The sequence below is a fragment of the Patiria miniata genome, unplaced genomic scaffold, assembly GCF_015706575.1.
Source record: "Patiria miniata isolate m_02_andy unplaced genomic scaffold, ASM1570657v1 HiC_scaffold_20, whole genome shotgun sequence".
NCBI lineage: Eukaryota > Metazoa > Echinodermata > Asteroidea > Valvatida > Asterinidae > Patiria > Patiria miniata.
This window is the reverse complement of record NW_024037059.1, coordinates 3819995-3847613: the sequence shown is the minus strand read 5'-3', so window position 1 is coordinate 3847613 and position 27619 is coordinate 3819995. Positions and strand designations below refer to the sequence as shown.

General features: G+C 41.7%; 1 protein-coding gene and 1 long non-coding RNA gene across 2 annotated transcripts in view; both read right to left on the bottom strand.

The window, feature by feature from the left end:
- Positions 1–7749: 7749 nt before the first annotated feature.
- On the bottom strand, positions 7750–19151 carry LOC119728347. Its single transcript, XR_005271040.1, has 3 exons — positions 18819–19151; positions 14019–14704; positions 7750–7827 (listed from the first exon to the last, which is right to left on the bottom strand). It is a non-coding gene; the product is annotated as an uncharacterized LOC119728347 (long non-coding RNA).
- A 1067-nt stretch (positions 19152–20218) lies between these two features.
- Positions 20219–27619, bottom strand: part of LOC119728478 — a 75718-nt gene continuing 68317 nt past the window's right edge. The window contains exons 13-15 of the mRNA XM_038200736.1: positions 27384–27570; positions 24783–25024; positions 20219–23565 (exon numbers count right to left, since the gene is read on the bottom strand). Of these exons, the coding sequence (XP_038056664.1) occupies positions 23153–23565; positions 24783–25024; positions 27384–27570 (842 nt within the window). The 3' untranslated portion in view covers positions 20219–23152. The remainder of the gene's footprint in view (positions 23566–24782; positions 25025–27383; positions 27571–27619) is intronic.

The window sequence follows — 27619 nt, the reverse complement described above, 5'->3', positions numbered from 1 at the left end:
ATAATGGGTGGGGGGCACCTTTTACCCAAACTATGGGTTTTCCCTGCCAATTTCTCAATGCGTTATTCTTTAAAGTGAAGCGTTGGAAAGTGCAATCGCATGCTTTTGGATTTACACTGAACGATCTTTTTAATTACAAAAATTGAATGTTGATCTAGACGTGCATCCAAATTCAGAAAAATGGGTGATTTGTCATCAATTTGGCTGCCAAACGTATTACCGACCGGGAAAACCTATTATTTTACACAACATCACCAACGCTGTGGCTTCAAGATACGCAACACAAACCTGCAGACCTATCTGAATGAGACTCATTCTGGCATTTCTATGAGATAGAAATGCACCGTTAGTTGAAAGTGCACGTGTCCCTAAGCAGGCGACTTTGAGGCAATTATTCTCCTCCACCCACTTGTAAATGGGTAACTAAAATTGAACAGGCCAACCCCCCCCCCAAAAAAACCAATAACAACAACCAAAACTGACGTCTGTGTCATGCATCATTAGACCATCAATGACATATAGTTGAGAGACGCCACTGAAAATACAAGAAACGCTCATAAATCATCACTCTGGATCAGTTCCTACATAGAAATAAAATGAGGCAAGCTGCAAGTGGCACCGAGTGCATCTTGATTGAAATCGTGAATGATTTATACAGACATATGTCCTGGTATTAGGAAAAGTAACTCTTCCCCATTGCCTTGGGACTGAGCTATGATTAAACCGACAAGGAAGTCTCGTATATACCGGAATATATCATTTGGTATTGTCAAGAGTCAGTTTTGTTCAGGTTGTCTTAGAAATTAGACTGAGGCAAGACGACAGATCGTCGCTTCTAATGCGCTGCATGGCTTGTCGCTAGTAATACGAAGCGATATCTCTCGATTATCATCAGTTTTGCCAGAAACGTTCCTCGAGGAGCACTGTCACGTGAAATTTCATTTCCTGGCAATCCGACATTTTTTAGCTTCGGAAAATCCCCGTTGAGGGATTTGAGACTCCGTCCGAAGCAATTACGCGGTAAATTGGAGCAATCGACTCTTGGTATACGTGTACATTAACTTGTTCCGGCTAGTCGTTTGCATCTCTTGGTCATCCCAGACTCAGCCCGAACGCACGTTTTCCCCCTCGCTGTAGTACTGATGAACGACGGGATGGGGTACAATTACGTCTCGTATCTAACAAACAGGGTTGAAAGGTCGGAAAAAACCACGAATCTGGAGTTGCCGATGGTAAAATCGACCTCCCAAACGTCACAATCTTTAGACCGTACAGTACATAAAAAATATCACCTGGGACCTTCCAAACAAAGAATCGCTGATTTATTACCAATTTAGTCTGAACTGGACTGGATTCATTACCTGTTGAGCACAAATTGACCGATTCCTCCATGAGTCGCACGGGGCTACAGGGAATCGGGCAAATTCTCTTGAATCGTTAATGCCGCAAGAAGACAACCTACTCTTACAAGTTAAAAACAAGCTCGATCGGATCTTGGAAGCTGCGGGCCAACGGATGCGTGTTCATGCATGAGTCACGTGATTGTGCCATGTATAATTTCTGGAAGGAGTAGTGTTTTGAGTAAAAATCTAATTCAGTTTTTCGACCTCAGTGATCCCATGATGACTTTTTATCTCAGTTTGGTATGCCATATCGGGGCTGGGCTACTGATAATACTTTTGACAAAGTTTGGTTGAAATCGGTCAAACTATGAAGGAGCAATAGACAATGTCAACTTTTGTTACTAATTAACTAACTAACGGAGGGACATGATGATTTGTTGAGCTGCTATCCCGCACCTAAAACCCCAAACGGAATGAACGAAATAAACAATTGTTAATAACACGTATAGGCCTACCATACCAAACTATCTCTTACAAATTTGATGCTGATACCACCCTGGCCTGAACGCGACTGGACTTTAAAAAAAGGTTGCACCGTTGCTTCATATAATAGTACAAAGTACATTGCCTCAGCCATGGTACTACTAATAGGCTGTCGGAAAATTTAATTATTCATATATGGTGGCGTGCAATCTTTATTGAGAAACAGACACTGTGACTCTTTCTTTAGCATGCACACTTGCGAAGGATATGTTTGCTGCCACCAAGCGGTCCCAAGCCTCTCAATGGCTTCCAATCGGTGCTACGTCTGAATGGAGGTAAGGTAGCGTCTTTAATGCATCAGACAGCCGCCATGGAAGTGGCTAGTAAGTCTCTCCTACGAAAGTAAAACTGCAAACATGCAAGTGGGCAAGGTTACGGTTCTCATTCTTAAAGTAAACGAAGACAATCTTTAATTAGCATGCGTAAAAGGAGCATTACCAATTAATGGGCATTTTAGAAATAGATTCATTTCATGTTGTGGCCATCTTGATATTTCCCCATTCAAATCAACGTAACCAAAGCGAGGCTGGGAGGAAAATAGTCTGGTTCTTTTTTGCACAAAAACATTATCATTCAGTACTATTATTGGATGCAGGGAGCATGACTGAAATGGTGGCAGCCAGATAAAGGTCTATAACTATAAGCCATTTATAAGCCAGTATCCGAGAGCTTAGAACGTATTTGGCATATTGCAAAGCTTTGAGACTCAGTGCTATAAGCAGTGCTTGCACAGAAAGGCGTTCCCATGTGCCCAACAGAAGAAATACATTCATGAGCCTTCCCGAAGTTTCGCGACGATCAATAGTGATTTGACTTAAACGAGAAGTTGCACTAGACTGGAAAGGTAGAGTTCAATCACATTTGGGTTTTCTTTATCACATTTCGATCGAAGTGTCCGCGTTTAGCGCGCGCGAGTTGGTCCCCCGACGAGAAAATTAAGCGTGCATGGCCCGCCGGGTAATTGACAAAGTACCCCGAATGGAGCGTAAAACAAACAGATCCGGGCAACAGCTCCTGCGAAATGTGTATAATCCGCATCAGTCCGTGAGGAGTTTCTATGGTCATCGCATGTTTTGAGGCGTGAAAGAGGATCGCATTACACACGACACTGTGGATAGCAAAAGGGGAAGAGGGGCTTGTAGGAAGCAAAGAACATGCCGAAAAGGTCAAGTGAAACCGGGCGAACATTTCATGGTTTGGAAAAACTGCAAATATAGTGCGTGACTACAGTTACCAGCTGTTATTAACAAAAATGGTATTTTGTTTGGCTGAACAGCGTGAGTTAAAACGAAATGTATTTCTTAATAAGTGTAGCTATCACTCCGCTACGCGGATGAAGATAGGAATGAATGGGTATAAATAGGAAGTGCTTTGTCAGCACGGGCCATCTGCGCACCGACAGGTTAGACTCCACTGACTTTTAATGATGGTTATTATAAATATCTCATTCATATCACAGATTCTTAAGTTAGGCGCTAAGATCGTATATAGTTGTGCAATGTTTCCCACTCGCAATATGCAAAAAAAACCAAAAATACAAACAACCCCCCCCCAAATATTGTCCAATGAAATTCTGGAAGCTATAACTTCCCAAGTCGTCTTTACGTTTAGCGGGGTTTTCCTGTCTATTTTCTAGGAAAGAGTTTTTATCAATGTCACCAGTTACAGACAAGCGCATCAGAGGCGTTAACGTTACTACTAAAGAATGAATTATCGTTATTAATGCATTATTATTACGATAGGATGATCCGTGATCCTTATAGCTGGACCCATTGTCGAATAAGTATTTTGTAGCAAATATTGTGTTATGTAAATATTGGATCCATGTTAAAGAAGAAGAAAGAAGAAGAAACTAGAAAGCACTGAGAGAGCCGAAACCTCCGCCAAGGCTGAAAAATTCCCCGCCATATTGTCAGCACACCCAAAAGAAATATCTCATATCGTGTAAGACAATGTTAGTTATTAAAAACAAACCCACCAAATCCTTAAACTCAAACATTTTGTAGTCTACATGTATATGTATATGTCTGTGTTGGTCTGACTCTTCACTCTCCCATTGTATAAAATGGTTTAGTCCATTGACCTGTGCGGTAAGATTACGTGGGTGATAAGGCATACAGGGTCACCGGGTCTGAGTGCACGCACACCAAGCTGCTCAGTTGTACACAGAGGTTCATGCTCTACACATAGCATATTCGCACATACTAATTAGAATCCTTTAAAAAATCACATCCTGATCCAGATCCGGATCACTTCCAAAATCTAATCGATTTGTACTTGTACCAAGGACCACCCCTGAAAAAAAATCATGGAAATCCGTCCATAAGTTTTGAGTTATCCTGCAGACAAACCAACCAATCAACCAACAAACAACAAACCAACCAACCAACCAACCAACCAACAAACAAACCAACGTTGATGAAAACATAACCTCCTTGGCGGAGGTAACAAAAGGGTCAGCAACCGCATTTCCTGTCGTTGGCCAATCCAATGTTTGATGTGATGTGCAGGTTAATTATTGAGAATCGAAAGTAGGATTACCTTACGCTTGGATAGGTTCATAATACCGATGAGAATGACGTTCATCATGTAGCCAGGATTAAATGTGACGCAGACATAATGTGTCGACGGGACTGACTCTCTCGCTGTGAAGTTGCTGCGACTGCACTTATTTTTGTTGTTATTTCTTGTTTGAAAAAAGGCCACGTTGCTCCTTCGACCTTTCGCCCACATTTATGAATAATAAATGACGTATTACTCACGTTTGACTTTTCCCACTAATTTTCCGAGTGCCAACTGAAGCCAACACATCACGGAGGGCTTAGGTGGTTTCAAGAAGGAGCACTTGAATATAAAATCTGCTAAGTTCTGGTATGCTAACACTCATACATTTCTATCCTGGTTTGACATCTCGCTAGTCTAAAATGACGACATGGAAGGGATATGTGGTAACCCGAAAATCCACGATTCAGCTCGAGTGTTTATATACAGACGGGACAACTCTGAAAATATTGACTTGTCTAATATACCTTGTTTAATTCTTATGCAGTTTTTTTCCACACAATTTTTTCCCTAAACAAAAACCTTTGAAAAAACTGTAAGTATTGAGCCCAAGGTAGGCTCTTTGGAAAATGAAGAGGGTCCAGATACAAAAGGACGTCTCTTGTTCAATCTCTTAACCTGCTCCGGAGGCACATTGATACCCACGTTTGACATGCCCTGAGCAAACGTACGAGGGACAATGCCGCAAGGGAATCCATCAACAATATTGGGGGGGGGGGGGATTGCCCGCCCTCGACCGCCCTGCCTGATTGGAATACATCACTGGACAGCCGTCCTTGCGTGCGACGCACTCACGCATGGTTCAGCACCTTCTCATTTCACCCGCGAATATTAGGCTCCAACAGTTTCTGCTCTTAATTTACCACGCATCTCAGTTACAAGGTCAGCACCCCACCTGACTAATGAGAGCCTAATTTCTAGCAAATCTTAATTCCAGGAAATCCTTCGGAATACATAAAAAAATATTTAAAAGTTGAAAACGAGACAAAGAATGAACCGGATTTGAAGCTGGAGCCTCCGGAATACATCACCGGTGCTCTATCAACTGAGCTATCAAGTGTAATGTACCCTTGCGTTTTTTTTTTAACATAAAAACAAATAAATACATTCTGTTTAGCTGAGACAGTTGCCGACTTCCGAACTTTGCTCGACAGGGTTCATGAGACCAGCAACAATACCAAGGACCAAAGTTATTGATTTTCACTCTCGAAGAGCAAGAAACGGCAACCACCTAAATACAATGAAACATCACTGGAACAGGTATCGCAGTTTAAATATGTTGGAGTGACACCATCCAATGCCTCCTCCTGCGAGATAAAACACTCGCATATATGCTGGCGTCCGTGGTCCTTGGGAAGCTTCAGAGGATTTGGAAGGACGAAGATGTCACATAAAACAAAGTTGCGTATGCACTCGTTGATTCTGTTCCCCTATATGGCTCCTATATTTCGGCTGATGGTAATTCTGCAGAGTTAATCACCTTTATCTATACCGAACCCAACTCTCCCGGCTTGGCCATATAGTGAGAATGGAAAACAGCAGAGTTCCAAAAAGGCATCCTGCTAGAAACAGTGACTGGGAAAAATAGACGGGGTAGGCCAAAGAAGAGATGGGGAAATGACATAATGGTTAACAGCACCTTCTATCTGGAACACACCGTAGAGGGCAAGACAGACAGGAGTGGAGATTGAAGACTTATGGGCCAACGTCCTTCGAGACATAGTGCACAGCAAGGCTGATTGATTGAAACAGAATTTAAAAAATACAGAGGGAAAGGCTTTCTAGATTCTCAAAGCCACCCGTTGGTCACAGATGAGGTTTACAGGCCAGAAAGTCGGGCAACAACGAGAGGGACGACCGCGAGACAAGTTGAGCTCAATGTTGCGGAACGCTGACCTCAAATTAGCGGTGCATACAACCGAATACATTCCGAGATATTAGATGATTGATCCTCCATCCCTGGCCGAAGTTCAGAAAACTGTGTCGGGGCATTTTTTTTGTTATTCCTTTATTGTCAGGGTGAATTTCTTGTTGGGACCGATGAGAAAGGGGAACAACCTCCACTGCCAGTGGAGAAACAAATTTCGGGGGAAAAAATTGCTCGACGTGATGTGATGATAAAATAATCATGTTGTCTGCAAATGGATTACCGAGTGGAAAGCCAATTTTACTATAATGAGATGTCACAATTGGTGGCTCCACTGTAGATGGTGAGTGAGCAATTTGCAAATGAGATCACGCTGGAAGCAAACATGTCCAAATGACCTTACGAAGTGGCACTAAATGGCGCAACTAATGAGCTGAATGACTTGGATGTTGTGCAGTCATACAGAAGGCTCCCAGCATTTTATGCATAAGGAGCACGTGACCAAAATCGGATAGAAGGTTGAGTGCATAGACGTTAATACGAGGCTATGTTCACATCAAAATGCTGTAGGGTACCAAATAAGCATAACTGACTGAATTATTTGCTATTGGCAGAGATCTTAACACATAAATGTCTGGTACAAATTCAAGGGGTAACGTTCCTTTCGAACAGTGTAAATCCAAGTAACACCACGACTTAAACGTCATGTTGAACGAACGCACCAGCTCTGCAAAACATTTACGACACGCTACACCTTTTATAGAAACAAGTCACTATACAGATAAAACAAAATTAACCCCTTCTTGAGGAGTTATTCTTCCCATCATTCCAACGGCATTAAGAAATTGTTTGTTTGTTTTATGGGAAAAATGAGATAAAAACACCCAAAACCATCAATTTCTACCGTTTACCCTTGACATCACGCAGATGCCTCCATATTATCGTACACAAACAATTTGGCCAAAAAGAAATCCCTACTAACCTATCCTATTTTCGAAAGGCCATGTAATCAGAAGCAGAATATTTTTCATTTGACCTTAGGAGTCAAAAGTCATCGGGAAAGAAACAAAAAATCATCACTAGCTTTCATAATCTTCAGCTGGCGATAGCTGAGGTAATACGCACCAATGCAGACTGTTTCCTCGACCTCACACGATCAATGAGGTTCACACCTCGCTTCATTCAATATTAATCCCTCTTCTCCGTAATTACGAACGTCTATTTCAGAGTCAAATCATTTTGTCCTGGAGTTTTTCTAAAGACCTTGAACAGCACGTTATATCTGAACGGGTACTTTATTTGGCTCGGGTATTGGGTGCTTTTTTTTCGGAGCGTGAACACATTCAGTCAGAACTTGAATCGCAATCATCAGAATGACTCCCGTGGGGATAATAAAGAGGTGTTCAGCGAAAATGATGTAAACTGACGTACTTACCCTTGCAGCCACTGGCAGTTATGATGTAGCCGCTCCCTGTCACGCTAGTATCCTCGTTTGAATCCTTTTCCACGTTCCTTTTGAAGACAAACAAAAAGGAAAGAATGATATTCCAAAATGATACTGTGCACCTCAGATGTTTCTATTGCAAGAATTATTACAAACATCTGAATCGGTGTCCTCGACGAGTAAAGATTAACAGAGTACGACATCAGGTGAAATGCAAGAAAGGCTCAAAACAGAGGAAGCAAAGCAAAAAGGCGTCGGTGGAGTAGGCTCTTTAAACCCGTCTTCAATCCCTCCCTCAACGGTGACAAAAGGAAGCGATAGAGAGAGAGAGAGAGAGAGAGAGAGAGAGGGAGGGGTGGGGGGGGGGGGGGGAGCTGACAGAGACACTTATAAACGCATGCCGTGCATCGGGCCCCTACGCGAAGACGCTATACGAGTTAGAAAACATTGCATGAATAACACAATTATTGCGTGCATTGTGCTATGCGCATGATGCTGTTTCAGGACATAATTTCCTCGCAAAAGTCTCCTCCGACAGATTTACGTTGTAATGACGTCGTCTTGCCACGCACCTGTTGAGATTCGAGTTACAGTCTAAGTGATTTCCCAAACTGGCGATGCTACAAATAGTTTGACTGTTTTTGTCTGCGCTACGAGATCGCATCAATTCGGGTGCCTGAGCGACCGGCACTTAGCGATCTCTGAGTGATGCGTATACGATGTGACCTGGAAAACAAGCAGTCGATGTGAGTTATAGCTCACATTAGTATCAGCGTTTGAATCTAACTTGCGGCGATGCAGTGTGCAATGGCGGTAGCTCACTGGGGGATAATGTGTCATCGTTATCTCTAAACTGTTACCAAAAGCATGTTCCGTCTCTTTGTTTCTCTCAAACAAGAATGATCCACGAGGCTTTAGCATTTCCCGAAGATCAAACCACTTTTCTCCCCTTGGGCCCACCCCTGCCAGCAACCGACGGTGGCACGGGACTATCGGTCGATAACATTTCACGTCCCAAGGAACTTTCCTCGGAACTGCAGCATCTCCCCTTTCGCTAGTCGTGTTTAGGACGTTCTTTTCCCAATCGGCTGCGCATTGATAGATCGATGGTTGAGTTGGGCAGCGCAGTGTGTACATCCACCATCTCAAATTCAAGATATACGGCCGTTGAACGGTAAACGACATTTAAAGCTCAAGGTGAATGGGACCTAGATCAAACCCCGGAAGACTGCCACGTATCGACATCCATTAAACAGACCTTTTTGGCCCAACTGGCGCAAATAAGAGTTTTATCTGCAGAGTCTCACACGCAGTCAGGTGAGAAAAGAGTCGATATTAAAACGTGTTTGAATGCACTTACATGATTAATGTAATAAATCACAAAGTGAGAGACGCATGAGACCGAGAACATTCTACACAAACATTGGATTGATTGACATTAACAAAACGAATGTGATCCGCAGCGCAGGCAATCGAATGAATGTGTAATTGGTTTGCGATCCTGTATTTTCCTCTACAAACAGATTCCCTGCCGTGTCAATTCCGGACGCCAACGCTCTACAATGTCAATGCATTTTCATGTGTCCGGCCGAAACCCCACATTTGAATTTCGTGTTTCAAGGCTGGGTTTCACTGTGCTGTCTACATGAACCCCGTCAGGATACGAAACTGCCATGCATGATTGGAGTAAACACATCGCATTTTCGTCACTTGACTATCCTCTCCATCCAGGGACTAGAATGAAACGTACCGCGCAGTTGTAATTATTCATGTTTGATACAGCAACCATGCACGGGGATTTAAAGCCACCTCACACCTATGACTAATTAAACATGTTGACTACACGATCGCGCTTCAGGAAATCGCTTAAATAATCGCTTATTAACGTTTCAGGAGGCAGATTGACCTCTTCGGTACAGTACATCGAACTTGCTCTAGAATAGGAACGACTATCTTCATGAAATCGGTAATTGTTTGCCACTTTGTGTTCTAGGCTTTTTTTCTAGCATGTGTGACGTTCTCCGACTAAAAAGGGAAATGCCATGATTATTTTTTTAACTTTGTAACCCACGTCCCTTGACAAGGTCGATTCTGACCTTTTCAAGATCCCTAGAAAGGGATCAACCCTTGACGTTAAAGGGTAGATTCGATATAATATTCGTACTCCATTTTTTCGGCATTCATGGATTTCGTTTAGCGCTTACTTGATCGGAGGTGTGTGGTCATCTATAAATAAACATTATGTTATATCAATACTCAGAAGATTTATTACGAATTAAAACTTTATCTTAAAATTCATCTGTAAGTTATCTATTTATAACTTGGTCAATTTTGCCCACAAAGGGCTCAAAAAGTGTTGCATCACTCGGAAAAACCAATTAATTTCTGGTGTTTCGCGGGTTTAATACATTTCTAAAATCCTTTTCAAAATAACCAATTAACCATCAGTTACAGAATGAATACTCACCAGTTGGTGTGTAATATTATTCTAGTGTTTATAGAAGTGTGAGTCAACACTTAGAACCAAACTACGACAACAACAACGGAAAACAAAGATAACAACGAAAAATGGGAGGTTTGCCGTAACACCATGTGAATGATATCTCTTTTTAATAGTGAGTTGTGTGGTTCTGAGAAGAACCAGTTGGTTTAACTCAACGTTTCGAACAGTATGCTCTGCTCGTCATCAGGAGACTACCGAACTCTTGCTGATTAAGTAGTGGATGCTAAGTCAGTGGACCGTTACTGCTGGATATTCTGGAACAGGATGCTTAAGTGTAAATACATGTACTTAACCTACTACTCCAGCAAGAGTCCGGCAGTCTCCTGATGACAAGCAGAGCATACGCTACTCAGTTCGAAACGTTGAGTTAAACCAACTGGTTCTTCTCATAACCACACAACTCACTAAGAGATAACATTCACATGGTGCTACCGCAAACCTCCCATTCATTGGTCATGTCCACCAAGACCACCATGCAAACCCTTAAGTCTTATATTAAATATAACAACAACATGACGTCACCGGCTGGAGTTTTGCATCGGTTTAATATGGAAATGTATCGACTGTTGCGTGACCTGCGAGGATGGAACTGGCTCACGCTCTCGCTAAAAATAAACGCTCCTTTTATAGCAGTATTAATATTGAAGACCTCCATTTCGAGACGTGGTGTAATGCAGGTCAATGAATAGAGGTGCCCTACAAAGTGATAAAATATGTATATGCACGCCTTTACTTCACACATATGATGCTGATGATGTTCATAGTTACACCTCTGTCTTGAATACTGTATTTTTATTGGCCTAGAACAATCACGTGTTAAGTTTGTAAAAAGTCATGGCAGACTACATGTGGGATATCACGTACGTGAATCCTACAGGGAGTGTGCTTTGACTTTTTGCATACGGATGTGAAACGCTTGTATCGTTGGTACCCATGCTATTTTCAACATGTTTTTACACATGAGTGGGAGCGGCGAACTAGCAGACGATCAGCTGTTTCGAGCACGCGACATGCATGTGAGTTGCCGTTAGATTGTCATGATTGCTGGACGTGTTTACTGCTTTTTGTTTTCGTGATCTTTACATCAAATCAACAGAATCCAAGACAGAGGTATAACAAAACAATTGTTGACTGCTGTGATGTGGGATATGACGTACTGAACACCCTCGGCGCGCATAGCACACTCGGCTTCGCCTCGGGTGCTATGCGCCCCTCGGGTGTTCAAAACGTCATATTCCACATCACAAACAGTCAACATTTGTTAAATATTATAGCCCTATTATTCTCATAATGAATCGATATTAAGGCATGTTGAGCCCGTGATTAATTATCCATTCAATGGCTCTGGTTCAAACATACCAGACAAAGCAGCCCCCAGCCCCCTAAAAACGGATCATTGTCACTTCATGAAAAAAATGTTGACAAGCATTTATCTCACTTCTTCCTAATATCATCAATGTTAGTTGAACATAGCAAAACCACAAAAAAAATGGGAAAAGTACACCCTTTCCATAACGTGCTGCTTATTTTTTTTTTGATCAGACCCAATTTTGTGAAAAGAATGTGTTTTTTTCAGCAACGATACGGTTTCACATTCCTCTATAGTTTCGTCAACGCATGTGTTTATTCGTAAACGATTGCAGGTGTCATTCGAGACACCATGTGACATTTAATCATCGCCACGGACAAATCTGAGCATTTCCGCCCAGTTAACAATAAACAAGTGATTGCGTAGAGACCGTTCCGACCCCGGAGATTTCATCAATTTGAGAAAACATTGATCTTGTCTCGCTCCGGATCGCTTTAAAGGAAGGTATCACATTCTCAACTTCCTCGTTATTCTTCGAATTCTTCCTCCAACAACAAACCAAATTCCCCAAGTGACATGTCAGTGGGATAAGCCTGGCTGATGTTTACACGACAATCTCGCATAGCAATATGACAAAATATAAACCCTTTTAAGTCTGAGCTTATTATGAGAAAAGGAGTGGTGGAACGTGTCTTTTTGTGTGTTGTTTCGCCAACCTGGCGCGGTAATCCGATCGCATCGTTCCGAGTCGGACGTCGAACTTCAAAGGGAAGTTTAGCGTCAGTTGCAATAGTCTGGCGAGCTCCTGTCATTATAAAAAATCGCGTGCCGGAGGAAGAAATTATCACAAGGTGGAAAATGCAATTTCACGGCGTTCGCCATGTGCTGTGTGGAACGACAAACGGATCTCGAACGATGATTACTTTGCGAAGCTACCGTTACAGTCGATTTGTTTCCTCGCAGACACAGACGAGTACATCGATCCAATCATTTATTTCTCCCGTACCCGGAGAGCTCTTTCAAAATGTAATAATATTTGAGTTCCAATCGCATTCGCGCTTAGCTTGACGCTCTGAACAGTTTGATATTGGAATGTAATGAACAATTTGATTTTGGTAGCATTTTGGACGGGTAATAATAGCAAACAATATGCACACGACATCGATCGTCGTTCGGCGAAATGCGAACAGATGACGACTATTTATTTCACAACACTGTAGCTTATTAATTTGCTTCCGTAACACATTATGCGATTATGAAAAATTGATACAATACGCACAAATAACCTTATTAAAAACGAGCTACACAATGGTTGCTATACGCGTGGGTATTTTGTTGTCAAGCGCAGAGCACTTTTTGTCGACCGGGAGCTTTACATTTTAAACGATCATTAGAGAGGAAAAACATCCGTAATTAGAAATCATCTCAACTGATACAGGTGCCAAACATTTTTTAAACAAACAAAAAAAGATTTTGCATGTTAAAAGAGTTTTAAAAATACCTCAAAGAGGACCAGATTATCCGATGATTTTGGAAAATATTCGTACATTTCTGTAATTGGAATTAAAATAAAGGATCTAAAAAAGGGCAATTTCCGATATTTTTAAAATGCTAATTTAACCCAGGATCACGAATATGAAGGAAAAAAAAGGAAATTCCTGATTGTTTTTGAAATGTTGGGGTCGAACGCTTCCTCCCCCCCCCCCAAAAAAAATCGCTCTTGCTCAAGCCATCACAGTAACAGTCTCAACTGCGTAATAAGCTATAGTGCTATGCATGCCTATTGTGGCATATCGCTTCCCAAGGGAATTTGACAAGGTTCGAAAACCTATTATCTTCGCCATGTTCAAGGCGTTAATATCTCGGGTCCGGACAACCTTGCAGCATTCCCTCCATAATAACTTGGTAACAAGTATAATCCAGACGTTGCTGCGAACGAAATCAATGGCACAGCAACGGAGGTTGTATTTCTCCATTAATGTAAAATAAGAGGTGAATACATTTGATATTTCAAATATTATTTTGAAATGAATGTAACCAAAAACCGAATTACAAGACGACGCACTGTCAACATTGGATAATTTGGTAAGACTTGAAGGTTTGCATGGTGGAAAGTAAAAAGATGTAGGGTCTAAAGATGGAGTCACATCTCATTCTGACTGTGTGTGGTTCTGAAATTGAAATTTTAATTGATGCTTAAAAGGTAAAGGCCACAGACGGATTCCCGCTGTAAGGAAATATTTTTAACAGGAACTTGCTCAAGATATACATGTACAAGGTAGATGATACAGTAAAGATACCACCACCTGTTCACTATGTAAGTAACGAGTGATGGAGCATGCTACGACTGCTGTTTGTACTAAAACAAAACTATCAACAAGAAATGCGTCAAAGAAACAACACTAAAGACAAAGAAGGAAAGGTGAAAGGTCCTCAGTTGCACGTACCTTTGCTAAGGCCAAAAGACCCCCAGTGCAGTCGTGTTTATTTAAAGTGAAGAAGTCCAGAAGTGGCATGACGTCTCACTTATCGATTTAGGTTGAATGTTTGTCCTTAGGAAACCCAGAAACGAAAACTCTGCAGAGAGTCGCACTCGTCTTCACTGTTTATGTAGCCAGTCGCGAACTGCCAACAACAGAGCATGAAAATACTTGTGTTTATGCAGCAAGTGAGAAAAGAACATCTGAAGTCTGTCTCGAGATGTTTCGTCTAGGAATTCGCTACCATCAAAATAAATATGCGCTGTTTCCAGAGCGGGACCGGCACGGCGTGTGTGCGGTCGGCACGTACCGAGCTGATTCGAAGTACCGTCAGCTGATGAGAGCTGGAGTGACTGACGTCGACCCGGGTTAGCAGTGAGTACGAGAGTTGTTATCAGCTGCGGAAGAACGATGGTGTGGGTCGGGGAACAAGACGGCAGTGATCAACGTCCCCCGCGTGCATAGCAAACTGGAAGTAATACACACGGCAGTCGGGTCCCCTCGTGGTGCGTGGCTGTGGGGTGGGCCTCCACAGGTGGTGGGTGTTTCTTTCGTAGAACCTGGCTTAGGTTCAATGTACTATTCTGGTGGTTCTGATAGGGACGATCAGAATGTCAAATCAAAATGCTCCGGGTGGTGAAGTTATAAATACACTGTTGAGAACAATTGGGTCAAAATAAGTCACGAATGGGATCATTATGGTTATTTTTGTCCGCTTGCGTTTCCACGAATCAGTTGCGGATCTAGATGGTAATAGAGCTATTAATTGTCTTTAGCTATTGATCGAAATCTGAAACTGCAATATTGTATCACGTTAATAATTTCGAGACGATTAGTTTGTTTCCAGTTATAGGTAAACAATTACCATCAGCAGACGAAAAAGCTAGAAGGCGTTTTGCCGCCACAACCAGCCCTGCCGCCTGCCGCCTGCCGGTACTCTTTGCGCTCCGTTCACAAGTACCCCCTCACCAGCAAAGAAAGTACAGTTGGGGTGACCGACCAACGCCATCTTGCCTGACTGCAATTTTGCCGAGCGAAAAGCGCAAAGCGCGGCCACTGCGTGTACATAGTACAAATCCCCTGGTGTACGTGCATCACACACAAAGAATTGCGCGCGTCAAACAGCCCATGGGACGTCGTTGCTAGGTAAAAGGGCGCCCTCTTTTGTTGGCGCTCGGAGCCCACATGCCCTCCTGAAAAATATTCCCAAAGCAACAACTGTTAATTTGAATTTCCAAAATACAGACAACATGGACGTGCATGAAGGAAAAATAATGTTTTGCCACCATGCTGCGTCATGTCGACTGCGATAACTTTCAGGCAAAATGGTAGGAGGAAAAAAAGACAATCGATATCTCATACTGACATTCAAGTCGTGTCGAGGCAAGCTGCCGTAAGCAGCGGTAGGCCTACATCAATCGAAGACTGGGGCGAAAGAGAAACGCGTAGTGTTACCAGGATGTGTTGTGACCACGACCCCCACTCAGTTATAGCCGCAGGCGGACGCATGTACCGGCTATATTCACGACCGTGTGTTTCAAAAAGCTTAGTCGTTGGAGTAATGGGATTGCATTTATCTTTAAAAATAAATTCGAGATCCTGTTCGCACAGCGTCGTTTGGTGATATAAATATATATACACAAATGAAGTAGTGTGTACCTATAATTAAACTGAGAGAAATCAATGTAGATTGATAATTGGATTTTTTTTTTAAATTTAACAAATAGCAATTAAAGTAAAGTAATAAAGGGGCGACCGTTCGAGCACGTTTTGCATGTTGGGATGACACGAATAATACATTAGCAAGTGTATTTTTAGAATGTCTTTCTAAAGCTAGTTATAGAGACAATAACTCCTGGTTGAAATTCCTCAACTGAACTCATGAAAATAGTAAAGGATGTATAGTTTTGCCTACAACTATTTGTTTTCTTTCTCTGAACCAGTCATTCTTAAAGGGTAAGAAAATTATCTCTTTTTTGCTAATTCTATTACAAAGTGCATTCTTCAAACGTTTCAAATTGTCCGTGCTTTTCCGGACAACTGAGGGTGCTGTTGCTGTGCTGTCCGTTTAGGAAGACACTGTTCAGCTTAATTAGGGGTGTTTTCTGTTGAAACTGTGAACCCCAACAATTTCTGATTGAAACTATTTGTGAGAAAAGATTGCTCACTGGCGTACTGCCATGTACTGACACAACAACTAACCACAAAGAAAAGAAGATTTACGACAGAAACATTTCCCAAATTCGAGCAACTTTTGGTGCTAAAATAGATGTAATATGGAGGTTTGTGCCCGAAATGACATCACACTTTTGCTCATGAATATGGACATTGCATTAACATAAAAACCGAAAACACACTTGAAAATGGCAAAACGGAAATTGCAAATAGGGTTAAATGGGACACATAGGTGCATTTATAAGGAAATTGCATTAAAGTATTCTGCCTTGAAATCAAAAACATTTTGTGATTCAGTTCGTACATTTCTCGTACAGCCTATCGGTCTGTGATATCAGCGTACCATCTGCATAGCCTCTGACATTTTTACTTTTACTAATTTAATATCGCACAGCTGAAATGAACATGTTGGTAAAGTGTTACCAGCGGGTAAAATTATGGATGAATGTCAGTGCTGTGTCAACCATCAGCGGATCTAAGTAGTAGGGGCCTGTCAGGCAAGAGCCACTCATTCAATTAGTATGGATATATACGGACTGGATAGGATTACAAACCTAGTCGATTATGACTTAGCCCATCGGCTATCTGCACGATAGCAGGGGTCCCCCCAATCCTCCAGAGATTTAATCACAACATCACTTTGATGCATCCCGGCATTTTCATTGTAACATGATGGGAGTTCAACATGATGGATTGCTATTCTAGAGGTAATCAACCCCAGCTACAGACGTTTATTCACCACGAAGCCATTTTGGTCGTGTTCCCCGACTGTATTTTATAAATTGTAAACTGTTGAAAGGGATGGTGCCAAACTATTACTGCGTTCCAAGCCGCACTTTCAATTTAAAAAACAAAATGTGGCTTAAAACATTAGGGTATGTTTAATCACAAATTTTAAATTATTGATCATAGCTGACTGGCATTAATTTGTAATGAAGTTTTTATTTTTTATTTTTTATTTCTATATACTCGCAAGTTCCAAAAAAGACTTTACCTCGCTTTCAATTTAATATGGCCGACTCGTGGATAAAATCTGTGAGGGAAAGTACATCTTTAAACAAGAGGAAATCGCTGTTTGAGCGGTTACCAACCACCCCGGGCAACTTTCAAAATCTGGAGGAATCGGGTATTAAGCATGGAGGAAGACGTCTAATGTTTTCCTTCCTCCATAAATCAGGTTTGCGCAGTGGTGTGTTTTCAGTTTGACACAAGACACAAGGGCAGTGTTGCTCAACTTTCTGCCCAACCTTGCGAAGAATGTCTTCGCTAATAGACAAAGCCTGTCCGATGCATGATGTAATAAGAATTTTACCAAACTAACTTCATACCGATTGAGGTTTAAGTTCCCACAACTCAGCCGTAGCACATCATTTTTTTCCCCACCAACATTGCAAGGATCGTTCCTCGCTCGCTTGCGCCCCGGCTCGAACACGAGCCTGACGCAAAAAATAATAATATTGGAAATGGATTTGATTGTCGGCACCAAAGCTATTATGACCGCTTGGGTTTTGCGCTCGGAATGAAATCTCTGAGACTTTTTGCTCTGGGCCTTAAGCTGATATTTTGTTTACGTCTTCCCTGACAGGATTATAGGGCTTTGTATCCGGCGCTGAAATGTACCCCTAAGGCCTCGCAGTTTATCGTTTTGAAAGAAGTAAAATAAATGAGTGAGATAATACGAGACGGCAAACAAGATTTCGGTAATACATTTTCCTTTGCATTTTCCTTTGCCCAATAGGATAAAAAGCTCGGGGTGTCTTTCCTGAAAAGACGTCTGATTCTTGAGCGTCAAGTCAGTTATTTAATACTTTCTGTTGCTGGCATACTTCATAAATCACACTTCTTTAGCTCTGTGAGGCATAAGTTGGAACTATCACGACACTTCACAGAACTAACTTGAAAAGTAAAAATCTAATCTAGAAAAGCAACCCTCAACCCACGAAGAAAGTAAATATCATGAAGTTAAACAGTTCAGCGGACAAAAATAATCACCTGTTACATCACGGCTGTTGGTTAATAAAAAAGCTACTCACGTGTCGTTTTTCATGTCCCCCCCCCCCGAGTGTAAAAATCAAGATTTTAAACCCATAAATATGAATGACAGTTCACATACCTTACAGAGAGCTGAGGCCCTTCCCACATAAAATCACATGACCACACAGTGCAATCTTAAAAAACACACAAGTGTGACAAACGACCTGTCAGTTGGGTGCTAGTGTATGTTTAATACCGGACATTATTTTGATGTGCATACCAGCACTCGTCCGCCGCGAGATTACAATGCGACCCACACACAGAAATATAATAGCCGGCACACACGTGTTCAGAGGGAGTGGTTTTCATTGTTGATGTAGATGTGGGTCAGTAAATTCTGCCACAATAAATGACCAGAACCAATTGTATAAATGCCCAGCGCGGTCACGGCAGTGTGGATTTCAAAACGGCTCAATAACTCGTAATAAGCCGGCACCGATGCAACACAAAAACGTATATGCTTGCCTCCCATACGATATAAACTTCACTGAAAGTACGGGTCAAGGTTCCAAGATATATTACGGGGGAAAACAGAACTAAGCAAAATATTTTGCGTACCTTTCTTTCTGTTGTCATCCTCTAGTTTGGCTTGGCTTGAGTGATTGTTGTTTCACCCTGATGTTTTCCCCCATTAGTTCACGTTAACAATATGCAGATAGGACACCAGACTCACAAGCTAGAAGCGCGAGCTTCGGCAACTTCAAGTAGGCCTACACAGTGCTTTCGTCTTTGCCACTCCAAAAGTCGTTAACAAGAAACTGTCTTCAGATTAAAATCGTTCTCTACATGTTCGCATTCAACACTGATTTGCCGCTAAGTAGCTTGCCGGCTATGCCGGCAGTTGGTTCCAGAATAAGATAACAACACTTTTCTTTCGCTCATCACCCACAAACTGAGGGTGCAGATGCAGAACAGTCTGATCGTACAGCGCCCTCAAGAGACAACTTTCAAAACTGAACGTTTGGGAAAGTCAGATACAGTATAGGCTGTAATGGGATATCACAATATGATATAAGATCGTTGCCTCCGCATTCATGTATTTGATCCTTTACAGCTGTACTCACTGCCTCAGTGTGGTGCACAAGCAAAGTCCTGTTTTTAGTTTTTGCGCCCTCTTGCGTTAAAGTAGACCTAGTTTTTTGTCGTATACGTCGTGTGTAGGGGCGGGACAAGAGTGGGCCAAAGAAACCGTCCCTGGTTACTCTAGCGCCATGGGCGTCGCCAGGCCCCCCCGGAAAAGCCAACAAAAACAAAACAAGAGAGAAAAAAGAAGAAGGGAAAACAGAAAAGAAGACGAGGTGCGAAGTCACATTACTATTAATTTAATGCACATTTAGCAACATGTGTCAATGGGGGTGGGTTGGGTAATATGCTAGAGAAAGTACAGCGGTTTTCGGAAATAATGTGCTTTTCCCCCCTCTAGAAAAAAATCCTGACGACGTCCATGGTAAGCGCATCCAAGCCACTTGGTGGCGCTGCTTAGGCCGTGTCCGATTTACTTGGCTACGGTTTGAAATTACACACGTGTCTAGCGACTGCAGCCACTCCACTAAGACTCGTGTGTAATGTGAATCCGTAGCCAAGTAATAATCATTTTGATATGTGCGCCCTCTACTGCCAAGGTAATTTTTGGTTGGGCTTAAGCCATTGATCGCATGCAAGCGGAGCATTATTATCTAAATTCAATCTTAGGCCCATAGCTTGTTGTGAGGGGTTGTAGAATTGTATAGAGCACGGATATACCCGCTTGAAGATGTAGTCTTTGGAAAACGCAAATTGCGCAAGCAAAGGAGTCCCGGACTAGCTATGATAAAAAGTCTAATTCATCTTTAAATTTACATTATTTTTTTCAGAAAATCCCTGCAAAATATTTCAAGCTTCTACGTACAATGATATCCCCGGTCGCTCTATGGTCTAGCAAAAGCGAAAGACAAACAGAACAAGAGCAATACGACATCTGAAATTGGAAAAGATTAATATATTTATTTGTTTTCGATCCCCCTACTTTGACGTACACTGGATTTTTTAATCATTATGTTTACAAAGGCAATAGCTTATTTTCAGCAAACATATTTTGTGGGAATATCCTGATAATATTTAAGTTAATTAAAACAAATATTACTGTTTGTAATAGCTCGCAAAAGCTGAAGAACCAGAAACAAAAAAAAAACACAATGAAATGTTGCTCAATAATAAACATATATATTCCTTTAAAATATGTACAATATGTTTTTTACAGTTGTGTTTCAATTAAAAATTAAAAATTAAAAGTGCATTTGATGCACGAAGAAAAAAAGGTTAAATACTTAAAACGCATCCCTGTTATCCTGTTTAAACTGCAAAAATTCGAACATATTTTAAAATTATATTTTTGTTCAGTAACAGTATTTCGCTCATAATGTGCCAATCTTAAATTTCTTTTTTCAAACTACAATCATTGCAAATCATGCATGAAATCCAAATACTGAGCCAGCTGAGCTATAATCATTAACTGGGAAAAATGAAATTCCAAAAACATTTCATATAATTTTCTATTGATTAAATGTGTAACAAGTGCGGTGTTATACAAAATATTGAATGTTTACGAGTGCAATGGTAAGAATAATTTCCTGAGGTGACAAATGGATGCCATTCCATTCCAACAGGCGAAGCCGAGTGGAATGGAACATTCCATCTGCCACCGAAAGTAATTATTATTCTTTCCATTGCACGAATGTGAAACATTCCTTATTTGGTTTATACAACACCTGAATAAATTCTCGTCATCTGATTGGTCAGAGCCACCAACCGAGTGCCAACAGCTTATATTTTTGCGGTGCGGCCGGGCCGTGGGTTAGGACGAATAATTCAATGTCACGTGATCAACGACCCAGGCCCACCAAACAGATGACGGGGATATATTCAGGCGTTTTTCAATACAGGATATATATCTGAGGTAAGAAGCGGAAGATATATATGTGACGATTAAAAAATGATCAAATAGGCATTCAAAAGTATTATTTTTTTTAAATTCGATATTATTAAAATAGGCCAGGTCACTATAAATAAAACTTAGTGTTACACATTTAACAAGAACTATAAAAACCTGATTTGTGTAAGCACATCTGAAAGAAAATGTGAAGAAATCACACAAGAGAGGCTGGTTTACTCAAATGCTTTTAGGTGTATGAAACCGGTTTTGTTTTCAGTTAGGGGAGTGGTTTTTACGTTCGAGAAAAACATTCTGAATGGGGTTTACCTATAATTAATACAAACTAAATCATTGGTTGTTGAAGAAAATTGTTGAGTTACATAATGTACTGAAGATCTACGTCTTCAATTTGGTTGAGAAATCCTAAACCAGAGTCATATACCCAGTGCGATATGTGACAGAGGGGTACACCCCCCAATCTCCCTATACCCTATACACACCCTAGACTATTGTTACCTAACACATCCCCCAGATATCTCAAAAGAATTCCTGAGATTCTGCTAACATAATGACCAACACATAAGAGGGGGGGGGGCCCTCTGTCACATATCGTGCTACATCTGCAGAGTCATGTCAAAAGGTCACTCTAAAGCGCCAGTGAGGATTTCAGAGGATCAAAATTCCTACGAAAATAACATTGAGTACCTTGTAAAAAAAAGTGAAAAACATACTGCCCCAAACCGTCACGAAGCCAAAGCGTTAAATAAATAAGCAGCATTATACAATAAACAACACACGACTTACTTTACAATGACAAGAAATGGCATCATCACGTTTTACATAACACACATAACGAGGCGCACCAAATGTTAAAGAGATGCGAGGTACCGGTAACAACGTACCGAGAGAACGAAGACTACGGGACCGACATTTGACGAAAAGTTACTTCTTATAAACGAAAACCAATGACGCAGTACAAAAAAATAGCATAGTATTATTGCCAACAGGTGGCGCTATTGTTACAAATAGCAATAGGGGCAGTAGGAGTTTTAACAGAGAGCGATTGCCTCATATCGTGCTTGCAACATCAATTGAAATTATTTATAAATACAGCCACACAAAAATATCAGTCACAAATAAAGCTCCAAGCTAAAGATTGTGAAGAGGAAAAATAGGAATTGCCATTCGATGTTGCTGTTCTCCATATCATTCTAGTAGGCAAAAAATATAGTTTTTTTCAGGCGCTACGACCAGCGGGTAGTGTAAAATAAGTCATGTTCAAATAGAGATTTCTTATTTAAAAGCCGTGCAACATTTTGTAGAACATTGATTCGACACATCTACAGACTGACAAAACATTCTCTGTTTTATTGCAACTATTGTGTTCTTGTCTCTATGGATTCTCCGTTTACATTTTGCGTAAGACAGGGATTTTTTTTAGCTGCGTATGGCTTGATATGTACATTCTTGTTTTAGGCGTGGGTTTTTACTCTTTTGTTCACACACTGCAGCATCTAGTGGAGTTTTTTCCTCGCATGTCAACATGGAATGGCAACTCCTATCTTGCTCCTATATCACAAGAAGAACCAAAGAAAGACACAGTCGCCAAGACCCAACACTCACGTCATCCTCTAGGTGTCAAGACACCTGAACGGTCCAAGGTAGATTCTGAGCTTTCTAGGAAATTGGTGGTTTCAAATCTCGACTTTTCTCCAACGTCGAATGCAGGACATTTTGGCCTGGGACTTGGGAAACCTGCTGATATTATTTGCACTGGATTTGGAGAAAGGCTTCTATATTATATTTGTAGCCTCCGATTAGCCGAAGCTGGAACCAGGGCCGAGGCTTGAAAACACACTCGAGTTTTGAAAAAAAGCAAACTAAACAAACTCCTACATAAGGTAAAGACAAGATAAAGAAAAGCACCTTGGCGACTGTGTCTTCTCTTTTCTTCTAGACTCTAAAATACTATGACTAAACCTCAAGGTGTAACCGGTACCGGTCTCCTAATTCTGGGCCGTCGCCTCCTCTTCCTCCGTTTCCCTGACCCGCCGCCGCCGCCACCGCCACCACGGCCGCCGCTACCGCCGCGGCCCCCGCCCCCTCCGCCAGGCCGGGCGGTCCTGGTAGCCACCTCGGTCGTGGTAGCGGCTTCGGCCCTGGAGAAGGGCTTCTCGGACGGGTACTGGTAGCTGACGCCGTTGTTGACGAACTCGCAGGTGGGGTTCGTACCGCCCCACTGGCCGCAGTCCGTACAGACCCGGTGAGGGTTGCCCACCATGTACGATTCTGGCCCGCAGAAGTAGGTGACCTGCCCGCCGTAGGTGTAGTCACTGCCTACCACGATGGCGCCCCGCGTCGTGTCTGGGTCATCGCATGTGGTCTTGGCTCCCCCTGGATGGACAAGACAATGCAGGCAAGAAATGTTTAAAGGTAGCAGAACGTAGTGTGCGCGATTTTACACGGTATAAAGAGCGCCACCAAGTCTTAGTCTCGAAATTGCCACGGCTCAACCTCATGGTCGACATTTTGCATGTAACGCCATGTACTTCATTTTGCAAAGTCCATCCCCCCCAAAAAACCCTCAAATCCATATAAAAGCCCCGTTAGAAATTCCGATGTCTTGTGCAACAGAGTACATCCAGCGGAGGTTGAGTTTTTTCCCATAACGCACTGCGAACAAAATGCCCTTCGGTGCTCACCACTTGGTGGCGCCCTGTATTAGGAACCACTTCTATTAAAAAAAAACTATGCAAATTGCCGTTCCTCGTTTAATTATTTACTAAGAAGGAGTCATTGACCATGTGGAAAGTGTTACGTGCAATTTATTTTTAGACCAGTCTTTCAATTCTAGATCTGCGAATAGCAGGTGCAGTTCACAAGGTAGTTGTCTGGAGGAAATGTCAGTATTGGTCATCAAAAAATATGACTTCCCCTTGGATGTAAAATGTCAGAGTTCTTCGACCTTTACAATAAAATAGCTCTCAATAATCATAGGAGCTTAGTGATTTTTTTTCAATATAAGAATGGGAAAAAATAACTAGGACTAGAACTACATGTACAAAAAAAAAATGGATTGTAATGTCTTTTTTTTTTTAATTCATTACAAATATTGTTGTTGTTGTTTTTGTTTTTTGTTTTTAATGTATAGGTCCCTTATATGCCATTTTCCCTTTACATGTATCTTTTGCTTGATTAGTTTTGTTCTTAGGCTTTAATGCTAATGAGCTTGTATTAATATTATTTGATTATTATTAATTTTATTGTAACAATATGTAGATTTTAAAAGTTTTTTCATGTTATTAATTAACTTTTCTTTTTTAATGATTGGTGAGCGCCTTGAACGTCATTTTGAAGGATTTGGCGCTATGTAAGATTACTATTATTATTATTATTTATTTATTTATTTTTTAACCCAGCTCTGACTGACTGAGTCACTGACTGAATAACTGACCGACTGAATGAGGACACCAAGTGTAAAATATTGTCCTAAGGAATGCCTAGTCAGCAGGGAGATAACAACAAGACGAAACTTTCTCCAGGATGTTTCATTTTTTTATGGTATAAAACATAATAATTTGATAAGAAGAAATTCTTCAATTGGAACTTACGGTGCACCAGCCGCACCGAGGCGCATCTGTCGATGGTGTTACTGGCCTGCGTCTGGATGATCTCGCCGTTGATGTCGGCGGGGCACATGGAGGGCTTGCCCCGTCCCTGCGTGTTCCTGGTGACCAGCTCGATGCAGGGCGACTTGATCCGGACCTGACCCTGCCGCTTGAAGTGGAAGCAGGTCCGGCCGAGCTCGTTCGTGACTTTGGAGGCGGTGAAGAAGAAGTCTATGCCGGTTATCCTGGGCAAGAAATATTGGCAAAGGATAAAGCTATGCGGAACAATTACTTAAAAGGGCCATGCGTTGATTCTTTCTTAGAAAAACAATTTGTGTAACTTTCTACTCTTCTTAAATGTATGAATTTATTTAACATCCCTCTTTGGTTCGTTTTATTAAAAAGTGCACTTTATTTAAACAATTAAAATTATCCATGCTTTTTTCTGACAAATGGGGGCGCTGTTGCTGTGATGTCATTTTAGGAAGACACTGTTCACTTGAGGCTTTTCTGTTCAAATTCTGAACCCAAAATTTGCTCATTGAAAACATTTGTGAGAAAAATCTGCTCATAGGCTTACTGCTATGTACTGACACAACAACGAATCACCAAAGCAAAGACAATTTACGACGGCAAAATATATAAAACTCTGACAAATTTTGGTACGGAAACAGCATGTATAACATTGAGGTTTCTGCCTGAAATGACATCACACTTTTGCTCATGAACATGAAAATTCGCATTGCATTTAAACCAAAAATGCACCAAGTTGTCCTGACAATGGCAAAATAAAACATGAAAATAAGGTCAAATGGGACACAAAGATGCATTTCAAGAATTGCATTAAAAAAAATTAGATCACATGCGTCCTTCGAATTTTCCGCTATGCTATAGTGGACTTCCATGAAACCACGCATTTTGGAAACTTGGAACTTTGGTCAAAGATGAATCTGTTAAGTCTTGACGATCTTCGTCTCTGTACAGCTATCGCAAACGATGCGGAAACTTCTCTCGTTTGGAAAATCGGTACATTTTTATTAAGCTTTAATACACGATCTATGTCCCAAGCTGCCGAAGATGTCATTGAAACGTCTTATGTTTGGAGTTGAGAGGAGCATGTCGGTGGACGGGTCAGCATTTGAGGGATGTTGTATCCTTGTTAACATAATCATATACCAAGACATTATCACTTGGATGAAATTGGTCATCGAAAAGGGTTGGAGTGGAATCACTTGCCAAAATATTTTGATGAGTAAGCGCCACATTAAATCTTGGAGATACCTTTACCTCTTGGGAAAACCATTCCGGTTTTATTCTTCACTGTTTTCTATTCGGTTTTATTGCAGTAATTGCTTTCAAAAACTTCGGAGAAAGGACTGTAGGTGCATAAGCCCTAAGAATGGCTTGGTGCACCGTCTATGCTGAAACACGTTGATTGATTGATAACTACTTCAAAAAGCACCACAGTCCGTGTTGCAATCTCTTGCATTAAGACTAATCGTCTAAATCTTTCTTTTCCTGCAATTCACCGTTTAGTCTGAGAACTAAAGGTTATTTCCGAAGCCTGGTTGTCATTAAGCGCTTTGGCTCACACAGAGAGTGGAGAAGTTTTTTTCTTTCTCTCTCTCTATTACTCCGGGGGATGGGGTCACTATTGGCAACGGGTAAAGCGGAAGGTGTGGCCCGGCCCAACGGGAATCGAAACTTCTCTCCCTGGCTCGGTGGGCAGAAAATAGCACCTGATACGGGGGCGCCGATCTTTCTGGGCCAAAGGGTTGCTCTGTTTGTGATCCTGGCCAAGCTAGGGTAGGCTACCTGGCCACGGCCTCACGCGTATTCACGAAAAACATGCTCGAGCAACAACTGGCCGGTCAAGTGTCAATTTCAGTAATAATCTGGTATTGAATACGACACTCTTGTTGTAATAAATACTCGGTTTTTTTGACGCAAAACTAAACTCAAGTAATCAAAAGGCAATCGAAAGTCATCCAGCGTCAAGTCGAGTTGTTCCAATGAACTGTGACTCTGGCATATTCCTCTGTCACTTGCGACCTTAGGCCTACTTGTAATCTGACTTGTGATTGGATTGTAACTATAAACATGAGACTGCAGGAGTTGGCCATAAATGATTTGACTTATGACTGACTTTGTTGACTTATGGCTTGTGGTTGTCTTGTGATTGATCTGTTACTGAATTTTGAATGAATGACTTGTGATTGGCAGTGGACTGACTTCTGACTGGCTTGTGATTTGCCTGTGACTGACTTGTGATTGGCTTGTGACTGACTTGTGATTGGCTTGTGACTGAATTGTGATTGGCTTGGGGCGGAATTGGGATTGGCTTTGACTGACTTGTGATTGGAGTGTGACTGATTTGTGACTGAGCTGTGACTGACTTGTGATTGGCTTGAGACTGACTTCTGACTGACTTGTGATTGGCCGTTAACTAACCTGCGACTGACTAGTGATTGGCTTGGGACTGACGTGTGACTTACTTGCGATTGGCTTGTGACTGACGTGTGACTGACATTGTGATGGACTCGACACAATTCTGCGTAGGAGGGGAGGAGTTTGACATTTATTTCCCTTTTTATTTTTTTTTACCTGACTGGCACATTGGCTATCGGCTCATTGCACCCCTTATCAGCGCAGGTACTGACAATCACGCAGTTGGTCTCCGGGAAGGTCCGGCCCACGGCCCACCAGGTGAAATGCCGGGCCCCGTACCGCCAGATCATCACTCCACCCCGGTAATACTCCACCTGTCCCTTGCCTGCTCTCATCCACACGCCTTGGAAAAGGTACCAAGAGAAAAAAAGACAAGAGAAAAAGAGAAACAA